The sequence below is a fragment of the Oncorhynchus kisutch genome, linkage group LG14 (assembly GCF_002021735.2).
Source record: "Oncorhynchus kisutch isolate 150728-3 linkage group LG14, Okis_V2, whole genome shotgun sequence".
NCBI classification, from domain to species: Eukaryota; Metazoa; Chordata; class Actinopteri; order Salmoniformes; family Salmonidae; genus Oncorhynchus; species Oncorhynchus kisutch.
This window is the reverse complement of record NC_034187.2, coordinates 54,953,420-54,973,183: the sequence shown is the minus strand read 5'-3', so window position 1 is coordinate 54,973,183 and position 19,764 is coordinate 54,953,420. Positions and strand designations below refer to the sequence as shown.

The window sequence follows — 19,764 nt, the reverse complement described above, 5'->3', positions numbered from 1 at the left end:
TATCGATGGTAATTGGAATGCACAGAGATACCGTGACGAGATCCTGAGGCCCAATGTCGTGCCGTTCATCCACCGCCATCACCTCATGTTTTAGCATGATAATGCACGGCCCCATGTCGAAACGATCTATACACATTTCCTGGACGTTGAAAATGTCCCAGTTCTTCCATGGCCTGTATACTCACCAGATGTGTCACCATTTGACCATGTTTGGATGCTCTGGATCAACGTGTTCCAGTTCCCGCCAATATCCAGAAACTTCGCACAGCCATTGAAGCAGAGTGCGACAACATTCCATAGGCCACAAACAATAGACTGATCAACTCTACTCTGCATGATGCAAATAGTGGTCACACCTGATACAGACTGGTTTTCTGATCCACAACCTAACTTTTTTTTAAGGTGTCTGACCATCTGTATTCCCAGTCATGTAAAATCCATAGATCAGGGCCTAATTAATTAATTTAAAATGACTGATTTCTATATATGAACTCTAAATCAGTAAAATCTGTGAAAATTTTGCGTTCATATTTTTTCCATTATATACAGTATAATAAAATGTGCATACAGGTTATGCTTTCCTTGATCATACATTTTAAGAGTTTGTCCTGAATATCAATTGTTTCAACAATACTTTATATACAGTACCAGTCAAACGTTTGGACACACCTACTCATTCCAGGGTTTTTCTTTATTTTTACTATTTTCTACATTGTAGAATAATAGTGACGACATCAATACTATGAAATAACACATATGTAGTAATTATTAAAGTGTTAAACCAATCAAAATATATTTTATATTTGAGATTCTTCAAAGTAGCCACCCTTTGCCTTGATGACAGCTTTGCACACTCTCCACATTCTCTCAACCAGCTTCATGAGGTAGTCACCTGGAATGCATTTCAAATAACAGGTGTGCCTTGTCAAAAGTTAATCTGTGGCATTTCTTTCCTTCTTAATGTGTTTGAGCCAATCAGTTGTGTTGTCACATGGTATGAGTATTATACAGAAGATAGCCCTATTTGGTAAAAGACCAAGTCCATATTATGGCAAGAACAGCTCAAACAAGCAAAGAGAAACGACAGTCCACGTCAGTCAGTCCAGAAAATGCTAAGAACTTTGGTCGTTTCTTCAAGTGCAGTCGCAAAAACCATCAAGCGTTATGATAAAACTGGCTCTCATGAGGACCGCCACAGGAAAGGAAGACCCAGAGTTACCTCTGCTGCAGAGGATAAGTTCATTAAAGTTCCCAGCCACAGAAATTGCAGCCCAAATAAATGCTTCACAGAGTTCAAGTAACAGACGCATTTCAACATCAACTGTTCAGATGAGACTGTGTGAATCAGGCCTTCATGGTTGAATTGCTGCAAAGAAACCACTCCTAAAGGACACCAAATAAGAAGAAGAGACTTGCTTGGGCCATGAAACTTGAGCAATGGACATTAGACCAGTGGAAGTCTGTTCTTTGGTCTGATGAGTCTCAATTTGAGATTTTTGGTTCCAACCGCCGTGTCTTTGTGAGATGCAGAGCAGGTGAATGGATGATCTCTATATGTGTGGTTCCCACTGTGAAGCATGGAGGAGGTGTGATGGTGTGTGGGGGTGCTTTGCTGGTGACACTGTCAGGGATTTATTTAGAATTCAAGGCACACTTAACCAGCATGGCTAGCACAGTATACTGCAGCGATACGCCATCCCATCTGGTTTGCGCTTATTGGTACTATAATTAGTTTTTTAACAGGACAGTGACCCAAAACACACCTCCAGGCCGTGTAAGGGCTATTTGACCAAGAAGGAGAGTGATGGAGTGCTGCATCAGATAACCTGGCTTCCACAATCAACCGACCTCAATCAAATTGAGATGGTTTGCGATGAGTTGGACCACAGAGTGAAGGAAAAGCATCCAACAAGTGCTCAGCATATGTGGGAACTCCTTCAAGACTGTTGGAAAAGCATTCCAGGTGAAGCTAGTTGAGAGAATGCCAAGAGTGTCATCAAGGCAAATGGTGGCTACTTTGAAGAATCAATCATCTAAAATATATTTTGATTTGTTTAAAACTTTTTGTGTTACTACATGATTCCATTTGTGTTATTTCACAGTTTTGATGTCTTCACAAGTTTTTTACTATGTAGAAAATAGAAAAATAACTAAATGTACACAATGTATTTTTGGATAGATTACACCGAATATATACTAGAAGAGGCATCTTCATTTAATTTAATTTAATTTAATTTCAATTACATTTCCTTTAATTCTAATTCGAATTGCAATTCTGTACCCTGTTATCTACTTCAATTCAAATGAAAATCAATTAAAATAATTTCATTGGAATTTATTAGGCATTCTCAATTAAATTCTGAATTGAGCCTAAACTGCTATATGCTTGCTGAATGGATTAGGATTCAGAGAGTAGACTGGGTCACTCACACCCATTATGAATAAAGGACAACTAAAATATTCCATTCATTCGGACACAGCTGAAAAGTATTAAAAAGACAAAACATTTACTCATATATTTTTTTGGAAGCCGTTATTTCCTCCGTCAATGGTATGAAATCTGGAGTGTTCTAGTCCTGTCAACAATACAGCTGGTCTGGTTCTGTTACTGCCGTCTTACTGTAGGCTTAACTACCCTCTGTCTGTCTCTTCATAACGGACTATTTCTTCTGTCGGAGGAGATTGTTTTACTGCCTGTAACGTTGATGACAATAGAAGTGAGAGACAGAAAGACTGAAGTGTGGGAGTGGAGCTGAGAACCACTCATTTGTTCACCAATTCGTCAATATGACAAAGATGCCTCTACTGCTATAAACGAACAGGCATGTTGCTAAGTACAAAAGTCAATTCCAAAAGCCCATGTTCATTTAATATAGTGTAAGTAGCACCACATTTCCTAGTAATAGTTTCATAAAAGTTGCATTCGTTTTCAGTTAATCATTTGATATGATTCATTATGCTGTTCCAAATCCTTTGAATAATCACAATAATAAAGAATTTGGCAGATAAGTTATTAACATTTATTAACTACATTACACATGGTTAATACATTCAGAGACAAATCGGCTCTACGAAAAGATAAATAAATAAATACACGACTAAAGACAGACAAAGAAACGTAAACATGTGTGCTCACACATTCTAGTGTACTGTAAATACAGTTGAAGTCGGACGTTTACATACGCCTTAGCCAAATGCATTTAAACTCCATTTTCCCACAATTGCTGACATTTAACCCGAGTAAAAAATCCCTGTCTTGGGTCAGTTTGGATCACCACTTTATTTTAAGAATGAGAAATGTCAGAATAATAGTAGAGAGAATGATTTATTTCAGCTTTTATTTCTTTCATCGCATTCCCAGTGGGTCAGAAGTTTACATACACTTAATTAGTATTTGGTAGCATTGCCTTTAAATTGGTTAACTTTGGTCAAACGTTTCAGGTTGCCTTCCACAATAAGTTGGGTGAATTTTGGCCCATTCCTCCTGACAGAGCTGGTGTAACTGAGTCAGGTTTGTAGGCCTCCTTGCTTGCACACGCTTTTTCAGTTCTGCCCACAATGGGATTGAGGTCAGGGTTTTGTGATGGCCACTCCAATACCTTGACTTTGTTGTCCTTAAGCCATTTTGCCACAACTTTGGAAGTATGCTTGGGGTCATTGTCCATTTGGAAGAACCATTTGCGACCAAGCTTTAACTTCCTTACTGATGTCTTGACATGTTTCTTCAATATATCCACATAATTTTCTTTCCTTACGATGCCATCTATTTTGTGAAGTGCACCAGTCCCTCCTGCAGCAAAGCACCCCCACAAGATGATGCTGCCACCCCCGTGATTCACGGTTGTGATGGTGTTCTTCAGCTTGCAAGCCTCCCCCGTTTTCCTCCAAACATAACGATGGTCATTATGGCCAAACAGTTCTATTTTTGTTTCATCAGACCACAGGACTTTTCTCCAAAAAGTACGATCTTTGTCCCCATGTGCAGTTGCAACCCATAGTCTGGCTTTTTCATGGCGGTTTTGGAGCAGTGGCTTCTTCCTTGCTGAGTGGCCTTTCAGGTTATGTCGATATAGGACACGTTTTACTGTGGATATAGATACTTTTGTACCTGTTTCCTCCAGCATCTTCACAAGGTCCATTGCTGTTGTTCTGGAATTGATTTGCCCTTTTTGCACCAAAGTACGTGCATCTCTAGGAGACAAAGAGGCACTGAGTCTCCTTCCTGAGCGGTATGACGGCTGCGTGGTCCCATGGTGTTTATACTTGTGTACTATTGTTTGTACAGATAAACGTGGTACTTTCAGGCGTTTGGAAATTGCTCCCAAGGATGAACCAGGCTTGTGGAGGTCTATAATTATTTTTCTGAGGTCTTGGCTGATTTATTTTGATTGTCCCATGATGTCAAGCAAAGAGGCCCTGAGTTTGAAGGTAGGCCTTGAAATACATCCACAGGTACACCTCCAAATGACTCAAATGATATCAATTAGCCTATCAGAAGCGTCTAAAGCCATGACATCATTTTCTGGAATTTTCCAAGATGTTTAAAGGCACAGTCAACTTCATGTATGTAAACTTCTGACCCACTGGAATTGTGACACAGTGAATTATAAGTGAAATAATCTGTCTGTAAACAATTGTTGCAAAAATTACTTGCACAAAGTAGATGTCCTAACCGACTTGCCAAAACTATAGTTTGTTAACAAGAAATTTGTGGAGTGTTTGAAAAATGAGTTTTAATGACTCCAACCTAAGTGTACGTAAACTTTCGACTTCAACTGTACATTCATACATTAAAAAACATATCGACATCATACAATCAAAATCCTTTTCATATAACAGACAGGAAGATTCCTCTGTCCAACATCTGCAGGTTTAAACACATAGGGAGCAACCTGAGAAACTGTTTGAAGAAGAGAGAGAGAGTGGGAGAAAGAAAAAGGTGGTTGTGGTAGAATGACAGAACTTCATTCATCATCCAACTACTTTTCAGATAAAGCATTGCGTCATACCGTAGATTTTTTCTTCTGTGCTCAGTACATAGACTTGGAATCACTGGCCACTCTAATAACGGAACACTAGTCACTTTAATAATGTTTACATCCTGCTTTACTCATCTCATATGTATATACTGTATTCTATTCTACTGTATTTTAGTCAATGCCACTCCAACATTGCTCAATCTACTATTTATATATTTCTTAATTCCATTCTTTTACTTTTAGATTTGTGTGTATTGTTGTGAATTGTTAGATACTACTGCACTGTTGGAGCTACAAACACACATTTCGCTACACCCGCAATACCAACTGCTAAATATGTCTATGCGGCCAATAAAATATGATTTGATTTGTGTCAGAAGAACATTAGAGTTTTGTTTAAATGAGCCTTTCTTATTGGCCAAGGTCGAGGTAGTCCCCCTTGTTTCAGTCCGTTTATCTCCATCTGGTGCCTAATGAACACAACCCAGCTTTTTTGGGGGAGGTAGGAAAAGTCACCAAATTTCATAATAATGTCATCAGTATGTGTTTGTTTTGCGTTATCATCAAGTGAGCGATTAATCTAAATTACAGAGGGGGATGGCGGTTGTTCAGCTGGAGTCATGGCATCATTAAGTAAAAAACCTCTAGCATCATTACATCTGAGTTGGCTGTCGTCAGTCTGATTTAACACTGTCATCTATCAACCCAGCATGGTGATCATAAAACTCCCTCCCAAGGTGAGGATGTGTTTAGTAAAGGTCGTTTTGGGGCCTTGTTGATTTTTTAGCTCTTGGAGCACCACTGGTAGCCATTGTCTCCTATTTAAAAACCAATGACATCAATTCTAATCTTAAAAGGTCAAGTACTACTATCGAACCCAGATTATTTATCCTCGTGGATTCACAGACATCATTCATCGAGTGAAGAAAGAGGGTGCGAGAAGGAACAGCGAGAGAGCGAAAGAGGGAAAGGGCAATAGGGAGAGAGAGAAGATGGAGGGATAGGGAAAGACTAAAAGAGAAATTCACACCATAAAAAAAAACGTTATAAAAAAACATCACTTGTCTATAAGGCTAGATGGGCTGCTCATCTTCACTCTCCTCCTCCACTTGCTGCTTTGCGACAGGCCGGAGGGCGGTGAGGGGAGAGGAGAAGGCGGCGAGGGGGATGGAGAGAGCAACGGTGAGGGGCATGGAGAGGGGCGAGGTGAGGGGGATGGAGAGGGGCAAGGAGTGGGGTAGTGAGGGGCTACTGTTGCTACTGCTGCTCCCCGTTCCGCTGCTGCTACTACTACTGCTGCTGTTCACCTCTGCCACCTCCCGCCTCGTGCCCTCGATCCACACCTCCATCTCCTCCTGTGTCGGGGGAGGTGGTGGGGCAGTGGCATGGGGGAAGATGGGAGCCTGGGAGAGAGGGGAGGAGGGGGTGGTCGGGGAGGAGGGAGCGGAGGTTGCCTGGGGTTTGGATGACTTTCGGCTGGTGTTGCTGAAGCTGGCCAGAGGGGGACGTAGCCGGACCCCGCTACGGGTGGAGCCCTCGATGGCCTTTTGCAGCTGGGAGAGAATGGGGTAGTGGGAACAAGGAAAGGGAGGGGACACATTAGAAGAACACAACATTGAATTACGTGAAAATAGCATGATGAGTAGACTCATAAGGCAATTTGACTCAACTCTTACTAAACTGTCAGGTTCCGTCACAAGCAAAAGATAATGAAATACTGTGAAACAGAAATAGAGAAAGAGATAAAAGAAAGAGAAAAGGACGTTTTCTTACCTCTTTAAGTGCAACAACACCCACCAGTTTTCCGATACTGGTGACATAGGCATGACTCAGGCCCAGTAATGAGAAGAGAGTGTGGGTCTGGGACAGGCAGAAAAGGTCAGACGTCAAATTAGGCCGCAACATTTTGGTATGGCTTCTGTTCTAAGCAAATCCACTATCGTTCGTATTTCCATGTGTCATGATGTCAGATAATATATCTCCAAATTGGTATGAATTGGCAGCACTTGAACCAACCTTGTGTAATGATGTCCTCTCCACTAGCTGGAAAGGGGAGGGATCTATTCGGATCTGATCAATTTCCATTGGCTTGTCCATCTCAGCCTCCTCCCATTCTTTGATCTGCTCCAGCCAATCAGACACAATGTCAAGAAACGCAACACTGTAATTGGCTAAAAACACTCTAAAACGCAACCTTCAATGTCAACTGCCTCCATAAGAGATGTATGGATGTTGACACTTTTTAACCTTCTTATTTGTTTCAACATGTTAACCCAGACCCTTTTGACAAGGGTAGCCTAGTGGTTAGAGCATTGGACTAGTAACCGGAAGGTTGCAAGTTCAAATCCCCGAGCTGACAAATCTGGGTACAAATCTGTCGTTCTGCCCCTCAACAGGCAGTTAACCCACTGTTCCTAGGCTGTCATTGAAAATAAGAATTTGTTCTTAACTGACTTGCCTAGTTAAATAAATTTTAAAGTACAAAAGTGTTGGAAAATGTACAAGGCAGCCTACTCTAATCATTTGGCATGGCATCAGGGGAAGTAAAGTTCTTGGGGCCGCACTTAAGTGGACCTGAATGAGATCAGTTACCTCTTCTGGTGTCATCGTATCGGACAGGAGAGGGTTGGTGCAAGGCTCCTGATGAGAGAGAGAGAAAATAGAGGTAAGGTAAGATAAAATAAAATAAGATAAGACACTTCCCGAGTAACGTCATGCACACATTTTTAGTTGCCCCCACTATCTTTGAAAAGTTTCAAGATGAGGTGACGAGAGTCTCTACACTTCTGCTTCCCATAACATAGCTGATGCCGGCTGTTCTTGAAACCAATAACTCATATTTGTCTCCTCAAAATGTATAGAATGATTTGGTTGAATGCAGTGTCAAGAATAACATGTTTTGTGTGGGCTGCATGTTCATCGATGTACTCTTGTTGATTTCTGAAGCCAGGCGTTTGCGTGAAATATAACAATAACTTTTCATTATGAAATAGTCATGAGTTTGGGGTGCACAATGCAAACCAAAGGCTGGCCTACCCAGTAGAAAACTGCACAACTACGACAGGTGACAACATATTAGAATCGTCATTGAATAGGGAGATACAGTAGGTTGACCAAAAGGTGCACATTCAAACCCTGTACTTACAAGTACATCCTTGAGTATCATTAACATGCATTGTTTTTCATATTTGCAGTATAAAATGGTAATATGAAAAGCCAACCAGCCATACCAGGGAAATAATAACCATAAGTCATATGTTGATTAACATAAAGAACTAAGAGGGAATATGTTTGACTATGCACACACTCGGAACAATCTCCATTTGCAATTCATGTGAATTCATGTCACACGCAATTAGATAAGGGAGTGTGTGTACGTAGAGAGCAGAGCTCAGTAATGAGATTCATCCCACTAAATATTTATATTTCCCATCTTGAAATATGGTTTTACAATCAAACCGCCAAGGATAGAAGATACAGTTGAAGTTGGAAGTTTACATACACTTAGGTTGGAGTCATTAAAACTCATTTTTCAACCACTCCACAAATGTCTTGTCAACAAACTATAGTTTTGGCAAGTCATTTAGGACATCTACTTTGTCCACAGTCATTTTTCCAACAATTGTTTACAGACAGATTATTTCACTTATAATTCACTGTATCACAATTCCAGTGGGTCAGAAGTTTACATAAACTAAGTTGACATTGCCTTTAAAAAGCTTGGAAAGCTCTGTCATGATGATGTCATGGCTTTAGAAGCTTCTGATAGGCTAATTGACATAATTTGAGTCAATTGGGGGTGTACCTGTGGATGTATTTCAAGGCCTACCTTCAAACGCAGTGCCTCTTTGCTTGACATCATGGGACAGTCTGGTTCATCCTTGGGAGCAATTTCCAAATGCATGAAGGTACCACGTTTATCTGTACAATCAATAGTACGCAAGTATAAACACCATGGGACCACGCAGCCGTCATACCACTCAGGAAGGAGACACTTTCTGTCTCCTAAAGATGAACGTACTTTGGTATGAAAAGTGCAAATCAATCCCAGAACAACAGCAAAGGACCTTGTGAAGATGCTGGAGGAAACAGGTACAAAAGTATATATATCCAAAGTAAAACGAGTCCTATATCGACATAACCTGAAAGGCCACTCAGCAAGGAAGAAGCCACTGCTCCAAAACCGCCATGAAAAAGCCACACTACGGTTTGCAACTGCACACGGGGACAAAGATCGTACTTTCTGGAGAAAAGTCCTCTGGTCTGATGAAACAAAAATAGAACCGTTTGGCCATAATGACCATCGTTATGTTTGGAAGAAAAAGGGGGAGGCTTGCAAGCCAAAGAACACCATCCCAACCGTGAAGCACGGGGGTGGCAGCATCATGTAGTGGGGGTGCTTTGCTGCAGGAGGGACTGGTGCACTTCACAAAATAGATGGCATCATGAGGAAAGAAAATGATGTGGATATATTGAAGCAACATCTCAAGACATCAGTAAGGAAGTTAGAGCTTGGTCGCAAATGGGTCTTCCCAATGGACAATGACCCCAAGCATACTTCCAAAGTTGTGGCAAAATGGCTTAAGGACAACAAAGTCAAGGTATTGGAGTGGCCATCACAAAGCCTTGACCTCAATCCCATAGAAAATTTGTGGGCAAAACTGAAAAAGCATGTGTGAGCAAGGAGGCCTACAAACCTGACTCAGTTACTCCAGCTCTGTCAGGAGGAATGGGCCAAAATTCACCCAACTTATTGTGGGAAGCTTGTGGAAGGCAACCTGAAACGTTTATCCAAGTTAAACCATTTAAAGGCAATGCTACCAAATACTAATTGAGTGTATGTAAACTTCTGACCCACTGGGAATGTGATGAAAGAAATTAAAGCTGAAATAAATCATTCTCTCTACTATTAATCTGACATTTCACATTTTTTAAATAAAGTGGTGATCCTAACTGACCTAAGACAGGGCCTTTTTACTGGGATTAAATGTCAGCAATTGTGAAAAACTGAGTTTAAATGTATTTGTCAAAGTTGTATGTAAACGTCCAACTTCAACTGTATCTACATCTCAACAGCTCATTACCCCAGTAATTTATTTGCTGCTCAATTCTCTTTATTTGCTGCACCAGAAATACTTTAGTGATCATTAGGAAGATATTGGTGTGTACACGGCAGTGCTGAGCGATTAGTGCTTTGAGGTTGGTTGGGTTTTTTGTCTGTGCTACAGGCGACAATACCGGTCCACTAATACATGACGAGTAAAGGCCAAGAGCGCTACTTTGGTTAAGGTTTTTTTTAAATACATTTTTTGTGTTTATTATTATTATTAGAACTGTTTTAATTCAGATTTTTCACAGTGCGGTGCAGCACCTTCAGCACCCTTACTTCCTGTGTCAATGGTTGCACCTCCTTTTGCCCTCAGAACAGCCTCAATTGGTTGGGGGTATGGACTCTACAAGGTGTCACAAGCATTCCACAGGGATGCTGGCCCATATTGACCCCAATGCTTCCCACAGTTGTGTCAAGTTGGCTGGATGTCCTTTGGGTGGTGGACCATTCTTGATACACACGTGAAACCCCCAGCAGCGTTGCAGTTCTTGACACACTCAAACTGGTGCGTCTGACTGCTACTGCCATACCCAGTTCAAAGGCACTTCAATCCTTTGTCTTGCCCATTCACACATACACAATCCATGTCTCAAAATACTCCTTTAAACCTGTCTCAGTATGGTCAGTCTATGTCATGGAAAGAGAATGTCTTGTACACAGTGTATATTACATTTGTACTATTTGATTACTTTATTTCATTCCAAGCCACCATCTCATCTCTATAGAGCTGCTGCCTATGCCGTCTGACAAAATCACAATTTTAGTAGCCTAGTTCTTCAAAGTAAATAAGGCATATTTTCATGACTGCTGAATACAAACTATGAATCACTTAGATTATGTATTTTCAGGTCGAGATACCTCACAAAGTACCTGCTCTCTATCCCTCTCGATAGCGAGTTCTTCTGTCTCTTCTCTCCCTCTTTGTGTCTGCACCACACAGACTGGACAAGTAGGTGCACAACGGATTATGATCATTGTAGTCAATTACCATGTTTAATGTGCCAGACTAAGTCGAATATTCGCCTGTTGGAAACTACAACTCCCTACTACATCGCACAGTTCCGGGCTTGATCTGATTTATCTCCAGAGAAAATGTGCATTGAGCTCACAGAAGAAAAAAAACATGGAATTCAAATAATTGAACCGACGTTGGTCAATTAGTTGTTTAAAAAAACAAACAAGAAAACTGACATGTTGGTTAATTGCCCAGCACTAACGTAGAGTCACAGGAACAGACACAGACATTCTGTACACACACAGTTTTAGACTACCTGTGACTGTCCCTCTGCCTGTCTGTCTCGAGAGGTGAAGATATTCCGTAGAGTTCTCCTAACAGACTGAAGATGGCCCTTTTCTGAAAAGGACAGATGATAGAAGTTGTGATGGACGAAGGTCAAAGTCCTCTACAAAGGTGTCTTGATGTTAAGATTGATAACAAAATAATTCTAAGCTGTATAATAATATGAATATACAATAAACTGTATAATAATATGAATATACAATAAGCTGTATAATAATATGAATATACAATAAGCTGTATAATAATATGAATATACAATAAGCTGTATAATAATATGAATATACAATAAGCTGTATAATAATATGAATATACAATAAGCTGTATAATAATCTGAATGTACAATAAGCTTTATAATAATATGAATATACAATAAGCTGTATAATAATATGAATATACAATAAGCTGTATAATAATATGAATATACAATAAGCTGTATAATAATATGAATGTACAATAAGCTATATAATAATATGAATATACAATAAGCTGTATAATAATATGAATATACAATAAGCTGTATAATAATATGAATATACAATAAGCTGTATAATAATATGAATATACAATAAGCTGTATAATAATATGAATATACAATAAGCTGTATAATAATATGAATGTACAATAAGCTGTATAATAATATGAATATACAATAAGCTATATAATAATAGATGACACTGTTGCCAGGCACCCATAGAAGCATTGTTCCACGCAGATGGTTCAACTCACCAGGAGCTGTGTGATTGGACAAGGGCTCCTGTGGTTTAGGAGATGGCAGGGGGCCATTGCTCTCTTCCTGAACTGGGGTACTCTGGGAAATTTAACAAAACAGTAAATTCATCACGTTGACAGCTTAAATAATTGCACAATACAAGTTCCTTGCAGCAAGGCGCTTCAGTAAGTGTTTTCCAGCTTGTTCCTGTAGATGAACACTTTCTGGGTCCAGGTAGAACTTTGTCACCGAACAAGGAATCCTTTTAGTACCCTTCAAAAAACCTATCTGTGTATGCGACTAGGGCTGTGGCGGTCATAATTGACCGTTAATTAACATAAACGCATTCAGCATCTCCTGGCTTCCACCCAGACTACAAGTCACTGATGCAGACCTTTGGAACATCTACATTTTAAAAAGTCTAATAAATCCATGTAATATAGCCTACACCTTCACAATAAATCCATTATTTATTTTAGACTGGTCTAAAGAAACATGATATGAAGAAAATGTAGTCTATTTCAGAAGAACAAAATAACATACTCTGAGTTGTCCTTATGTTAGGTCCTGATCTGACTATTTAGCAGACAAGTTGACTGCCTTCATGACTCGTAACCATGGGTGTGGCGGTAATACGGTCACCATAACAACCCTATAGGCGACCAATAAACTTTGATTTGATTGATTTTCTAAGAGTGTGTTTTTGATTCCTTATGAACATTTCCCCTTGGTCTCTCTGACACACCTTATCTCCACTCTCCTCGTCATCTTCATCCACAAAGGCAAAGGATTCCCAGCTGTCTTTGGCATACTGGTTCTGTTCCTGCAAACGCTGTTCCTGCCTGAGGATCCGCCTCTCTGCAGAGAGCCACCAATCACAGAGAGCGTGGAGCTCTGACCGCTCGATGGAGCCCAAAAGGATCATAGAGTCTACAGGAAGAGTCACATGATGATGAACCACTCAAGAAATGAAGACACTGAAATGTATCCTCATGTTCACAAAAAATGCATAAATTTTTACCTGTTGAATCCACTAGTGGTATCGTTTTGAGAGAAGTGGAATTCAGGAGGTGTATCAACTCCCTGTAGGTGGACTGTAATGAGAGAAACTTCACTTTCCTAACCATGATGTCCTCCACAAAGATGTTATACTGGCTGTAAGTCAGAAGGAAATGCCAATCATTAATTCATGCTCAACACTTGTGTACTACGGGTGTGTTTATGTTGAAGAATCAAGCATGCTGAGGCGGCCATATTGACTCAAACAACTCATTCTTTTAGCATGAGACCCTCAATGCAACTGGGCCCCCTTAGAGCCAACATGTCACCTTGGTTGCAGCTTCTCTTTGCACACCTGATGTGTCCAAAGCCCAGCTCAGGGAGGTAAGGCAGTTTCTTGATCTGGATGATGGAGTCGTAGAGCGAGGGCTGCAGGCCCTGGGCCACCATGTTAGCCAGGATCACGGCCACCATCATGGGCAGGATGTGGGAGATCTGGCCCGTCAGCTCAAAGCAGATAACCGCCGTGGACACCGTGTGGGTCACCGCCCCGGTCAGTGCCGCCGCTCCTGGGAGTGAGGAGGGAGAAGAGGAAGGAAATGAAAGACAGAGGAAGGGAGAGAGGGATGGGTAGAAAGAGAAAAGGAGAGAAAACAGGCATTTGCAGGTGGAAGGGATGTGTAGATGGATGATCCATAAGAGAGGGGGATATACAAAAAAATGGGGGGGGGGGTGATGGGTGGATGGCAAAAGATGGGAGGGATTAATGGGAAGAGGCAACACACTACTCATAGTTTGTGGACAAGTACAGGAGGGATGGCAGGAGGGAAAGAAGGGATGAGGAATGGGGTGAAGAACAAGGGATGAGGGGTGAGGAAGAGAAACATTATATCAGGGACCCAGGGTTGGTAATGATGTACAGGACGGCATGTGGGAATAGCGAAGGAAGAAAGAGTAAAAGGGATGGAATGAAAGGAGCAGAGGAAAAGAGGGGGGTTTGTAGGGTGAGAGAGGGAAGATGAAGGAGATTAATGGTAGCGTATAGGTTTATGGTCACCGAGACAGCAGAGGACAGGAGAGGGGGAACAGACAGTGACATTTCACTGTCACACCAAAGGGGGATGACGGGCAGGCACTAACTGAGACAGGGAGAGGAGGAGGTGGAAAGGGAGACTAACCAATGACTGCGTACCCTCCTGGGATGATGCGGTACAAGATTCCATCAAACAGAATCCCATCGGGGAAGAGGGCAGCCATGATCTCCCCCACGAGCCGGCCAAAAGAGGCTCCTGGGGGGGGGGGGGGGGGGGGGGGGGGGGGGGGGGTGGATATGGGAGGCGGAATGTCATGTTTACTTTGCATGTTGGCTATATGATGTTTAGACCCCCTCCCCCCCCCCCCCCCCCTCCCCCCCCCCCCCCCCTCCCCCCCCCCCGGCCTCCTCCGCCACTCTCCTAAGCACCCATCTATCTATGTGGCTCACTAGTAATTTTCCACTCTTTGGTAATACACGACATCGCATCCTTGAAGGTACACTGATTAAAAACGACCCAGAATGCTTTACTTCATGATTACTCATGAAGCTTTATACAATAGTCATGTACCGTAAGCTTTTGGGTCACTCTCTCTGTCAATTTATATGAACAAAGAAATATAAAAAATGTATATGGAATTTGTGTTCATATTACAACTAATAACATATGATAATCTTGTGCTTCTGTTTACCGAGTATGAAGACAGGCATGAAGGCTCCAGAAGGGATGGGCATCGTGGTCGAAACAGCAGACATCCAAAACTGGGACATGGATGGAATTCAATTAGTAACTGAGGAGAGTTAATGCATCTTAGAACTTCTACAAAAGTATAGAGGATTTGGCTTGAAAGGTTTTTTTTCAAATACTAGACTACATTCCCGACTAGTCTATTCGGTGACATTTCTCCAATCCAATAATACCATTGTGACAAGATACACATCACTATCTCCTCGATGGGAAATACTAATCCTACTGATGCTAACACTCACAGTATTGCACTCTTATCCTCCAGTACACTCAGTGGAAATCTCTAGGCAACGATGTCGAGTTTGATACTGATGGAGTGCTAAGGATTACATCTCCACCACAGTCTCTCTGAAGGAGATTCTTATTCTACTGAGATGAGTGACTCAACCAGGAGTCTGCCATTGTACTGAGTGGCGCTATGTGCAACATGTGACCATACTGACAAGCGCTACGGGGTGGAAAAGAAAGAGGGAGGAGGGAGCAGGGGAATGAGGAAGGGTACCTTCATGACGAAGAAGAGGAGGAGGATGACAAAGACGCTGACGTCGGGGTGCAGCCAGGCAGAGGAGCGCCCCAAGCCGGGGGGAGGGGGGGAGCCCCAGATTTTGGTCCAGGTGAAGTTGTCGAACAGGGAGTTGATGCATTCTCTGGGCATTAGCTGGCGGTGGCATGAAAGAAGGGAAAGGAAGATGGAAAAAGTAATGGCAAGAACTCGCCCCACGGACGCACAATTGGCCTAGCGTCGTCCGGGTTAGGGAGTGTTTGGCCGGTAGGGATATCCTTGTCTCATCGCGCACCAGCGACTCTTGTGGCGGGCCGGGCGCAGTGCGCGCTAACCAAGGTCGCCAGGTGCAAGGTGTTTCCTCCGACACATTGGTGCGGCTGGATTCCAGGTTGGATGCGCACTGTGTTAAGAAGCAGTGCGGCTTGGTTGGGTTGTGTTTCGGAGGACGCATGACTTTCGACCTTCGTCTCTCCCGAGCCCGTACGGGAGTTGTAGCGATGAGACAAGATAGTAACTACTAATAATTGGATACTACCAAATTGGGGAGAAAAAGTGGTAAAAAAAAAAAAAAAAAAAAAAAAAAAAAAAAAATTGTGTTAATGAAAAATAGTGTTAAAAAGAGTAAGGGATAAATTGTGTTCAAATGTGTAATGAATAGTTTAATATATACAGTACCAGTCATAAGTTTGGACACACCTACTCATTCCAAGGTTTGTCTTTTACTATTTTTTACATTGCAGAATAATAGTGAAGACATCAGGCCTATGGAATCATGTAGTAATTAAAGTGTTAAACAAATGAAAATATATTTTATATTTGAGATTCTTCATAGTAGCCACCATTTTCCTTGATGACACTCTTGGCATTTTCTCAACCAGCTTCATGAGGTAGTCACCTGGAATGCATTTAAATTAACAGGTGTGCCTTGTTAAAAGTTCATTTGTGGCATTTCTTTCCTTCTTAATGCGTTTGAGCCAATCAGTTGTGTTGTGACAAGGTAGGGGTGGTATACAGAAGATAGCCCTATTTGGTAAAAGACCAAGCCCATATTATGGCAAGAACAGCATCAAATAAGCAAAGAGATACTTTAAGACATGAAGGTCAGTCAATCCAGAACATTTCTAAAACGTTTAAAGTTTCTTTAAGTGCAGTCGCAAAAACCATCAAGGGCTATGCCGAAACTGGCTCTCGTGAGGACCGCCACAGGAAAGGAAGACCCAGATTTACCTCTGCTGCAAAGGATAAGTTCATTGGAGCTACCAGCCTCAGAAATGGCAGCCCAATTTCTTTTCCACCCAGTAGCGTTTGTCAGTATAGTCACACATTGCACAGAGCGCCACAAAGTAGCAGACATCAACATCAACTGTTTAGAGGAGACTGCATGAAGCAAGCCATCATGGTTGCATTGCTGCAAAGAAACCATTACTCAAGGACTCCAATAAGAAGAGGAGACTTTCTTGCGCCAAGAAACATGAGCAATGGACATTAGACCGGTGTAAATCTGTCCTTTACCTGATGAGTCCAAATTTGAGATTTTTGTTTCCAATCGCAGTGTCTTTGTGAGATGCAGAGTAGGTGAATGGATGACCTCTGCATGTGTGGTTCCCCCCGTGAAGCATGGAGGAAAATGTGTGATGGTGTGGGGGGTGCTTTGCTGGTGACACTGTCTGTGATTAATTTAGAATTCAAGGCACACTTAACCAGCATGGCTACCACAGCATTCTGTAGCGATACGTCCTCCCATCTGGTTTGCACTTAGTGGGACTATCATTTGTTTTTCATCAGTGCAATGACCTAAACACACCTCAAGGCAGTGTAAGCGCTATTTGACCAAGAAGGAGAGTGATGGAGGGCTGCATCACCTGACATCAACCCAATTGAGATGGTTTGGGATGAGTTGGACCGCAGTGTGAAGGAAAAGCAGACAACAAGTGCGCAGCGTATGTGGAAACTACTTCAAGACTGTTGGAAAATATTCCTTGCGAAGCTGGTTGAGAGAATGCCAAGAGTGTTTAAATATGTCATCAAGGCAAAGTGTGGCTACTTTGAAGAATCTCAAATCTCAAATATATTTTGATTTGTTTAACAGTTTTTTGGTTATTACATGATCCCATATGTGTTATTTCATAGTTTATGTCTTCACTATTATTCTACAATGTAGAAAAAATTGTAAAAATAAAGAAAAACCCTAGAATGAGTAGGTGTGTCTAAACTTTTGACTGGTACTGTATATATAAATATCGAATCATATTTTGACAAAACCAACTGTACTGTAGTCAGAACTCGTTCAAAATACTGCAGATGAAGATTGCTTTGTGTGCAAATATGTCAACCTGTAGGCCTATTCAATATAGTTCCAAAAGAGAGGTTTTGAAATAATTGCCAATACTGTACTGTGAGCATAATGGTCTGTTTTGGAACCACCTCTGCATTTTAACACGGTAGAAATGGGGCACAAGTTCCATCTTTAAAAGGTGCTAAACATCGTAGCTTGAGGGTGAAGATCCCACTGCACACAGGTGTTTCTGACTGCTTTAAACACCTAATTCGCACTAACTATGCAGGCTATTTTAAGGGGTCTCAAAACACAAGATTAACCTAGGGCATATTTCTGAATGGCTGGGCAAAGAGGCTTCTTCAATTAATATCCAGCTAATACTGAACATCTAGATTACACAGTCCAGGTTTAACCTGGGTGCCAACTCCTTGTAGAATTCTCTTGAGACCAGAAACAGATTGCTACTAGCGGCCAGCCCACTGGGCACAGACGTGAGTGCAGAGTCTAGTTTTGATTTACATTTGGTTGAGTTGTCAACTAACGTGAATTCAACAAAAAAAATGTATGTTAAAAGTTGGGTGACAAAAACGTACTTACTTTTTTTCAAATCCAATCAGTTTTCCACGTTGATTTGTTTTCCACGTTGATTCAACGTCATCACATAGAATGTTTGTGTTGAAATGACGTGGAAACCATGTTGAGTCAAATATATTTGTGCCTAGTGGGTATTTGTAGTTATGAGAAAGCCAAAAAATTCCCAATTGACATATTTTGGTAAATAGTTATACTCGTTAGATGATCCTATGAATGTTGTTCTGCAGTGACGCTTTTCATGATTGAGAAAAGTAGATAACAGTCGCATTTAAGCTAAACAAAACAATATTGGTAACACTTTATAATAACTTATGCTTATTCATCAAAGTGTTATGAAGTGTTACTAACATGTTTTCAAGTCCCAATAAACAGGGACTTCTACAGAGCATATTCATAGTGAGAGATGAAACAAAAATTGGAAAATACAATTATATTTGAACTCTGACCTCTCCAGCCATGAACTGTCCAAATCCAGGGGGAAAGGTCAAGCTGGCTATCACTAAGGTCACAACACCGGGGAAAATCAGTCGGCTGGGGAAAGAAAAGGGATTAAAAACTTTATGTTCCAACCCTATGTCCCTGTAGCTCGGCTAGTAGAGCACGCTTCGGCACTTGCAACGCCAGGATAGTGGGTTCGATTCCTGGGACCACCCTTGCGTAAAATTTATGCACACATGACTGTAAATAGCTTTGGATAAAAATGTCTGCTAAGTGGCATACAGCATACAGTGCCTTCAGTAAGTATTCACACCCCGTTACTTTTCCCACATTTTGTTGTGTTACAGCCTGAATTTAAAATGGATTACATTTCGATTTTGTGCCACTGATCTACACACAATACCCAGCAGTGTAAAAGTGGAATTCTGTTTTTAGAATTTTTTACAAATGAATAAAACATGAAAAGCTGAAATGTCTTAAGACAGTAAATATTCAACCCCTTTGTTTTGGCAAGCCTAAATAACGTTAGGAGTAAGAATTTGCTTAACAAGTCAGAAAATAAGTTGCATGGACTAATTCTCTGTGCAATAATGGTGTTTAACATAATTGTTTTATGACTACCTCATCTCTGTACCCCACACATACAATCATCTGTAATGTCCCTTAGTCGAGCAATGAATTTCAAGCACAGATTCTACGACAAAGACCAGGGAGGTTTTACAATGCCTTGCAAAGAAGGACACCTAATGGAAGATAACACAAAAAGAACAGACACTGAGTATCCCTTTGAGCATGGAGAAATTATTATTTACACTTTGGATGGTGTATCAATACACCCAGTCACTACAAAGATACAGGTGGAGGCTCCTCAGAGGGGGAAGAGGAGGACCATCCTCCTCAGTGAATTTCATAAAAACAAACATTTAAAAACATTATCCTTTTTAGATAAAACTATGCGAAATTTAATCACACGCTGCTATAACAAAACAGGGATAAACATATCTGAATTTGTCCAATAGAAACTCATATTTACAACCGTTGAACTAATGATTACACCCTATACCATCTAGA

At 41.2% G+C, this 19,764-nt stretch overlaps 1 protein-coding gene across 1 annotated transcript in view; it reads right to left on the bottom strand.

The window, feature by feature from the left end:
• Positions 1 to 5,216: 5,216 nt before the first annotated feature.
• LOC109903640 (chloride channel protein 1-like) overlaps positions 5,217 to 19,764 on the bottom strand; it is a 39,202-nt gene continuing 24,654 nt past the window's right edge. The window contains exons 11-23 of the mRNA XM_020500470.2: positions 18,702 to 18,786; positions 15,381 to 15,536; positions 14,823 to 14,892; positions 14,276 to 14,386; positions 13,453 to 13,666; positions 13,120 to 13,253; positions 12,844 to 13,028; positions 12,116 to 12,197; positions 11,361 to 11,443; positions 7,572 to 7,619; positions 6,996 to 7,100; positions 6,753 to 6,839; positions 5,217 to 6,532 (exon numbers count right to left, since the gene is read on the bottom strand). Of these exons, the coding sequence (XP_020356059.2) occupies positions 6,053 to 6,532; positions 6,753 to 6,839; positions 6,996 to 7,100; positions 7,572 to 7,619; positions 11,361 to 11,443; positions 12,116 to 12,197; positions 12,844 to 13,028; positions 13,120 to 13,253; positions 13,453 to 13,666; positions 14,276 to 14,386; positions 14,823 to 14,892; positions 15,381 to 15,536; positions 18,702 to 18,786 (1,840 nt within the window). The 3' untranslated portion in view covers positions 5,217 to 6,052. The remainder of the gene's footprint in view (positions 6,533 to 6,752; positions 6,840 to 6,995; positions 7,101 to 7,571; positions 7,620 to 11,360; positions 11,444 to 12,115; positions 12,198 to 12,843; positions 13,029 to 13,119; positions 13,254 to 13,452; positions 13,667 to 14,275; positions 14,387 to 14,822; positions 14,893 to 15,380; positions 15,537 to 18,701; positions 18,787 to 19,764) is intronic.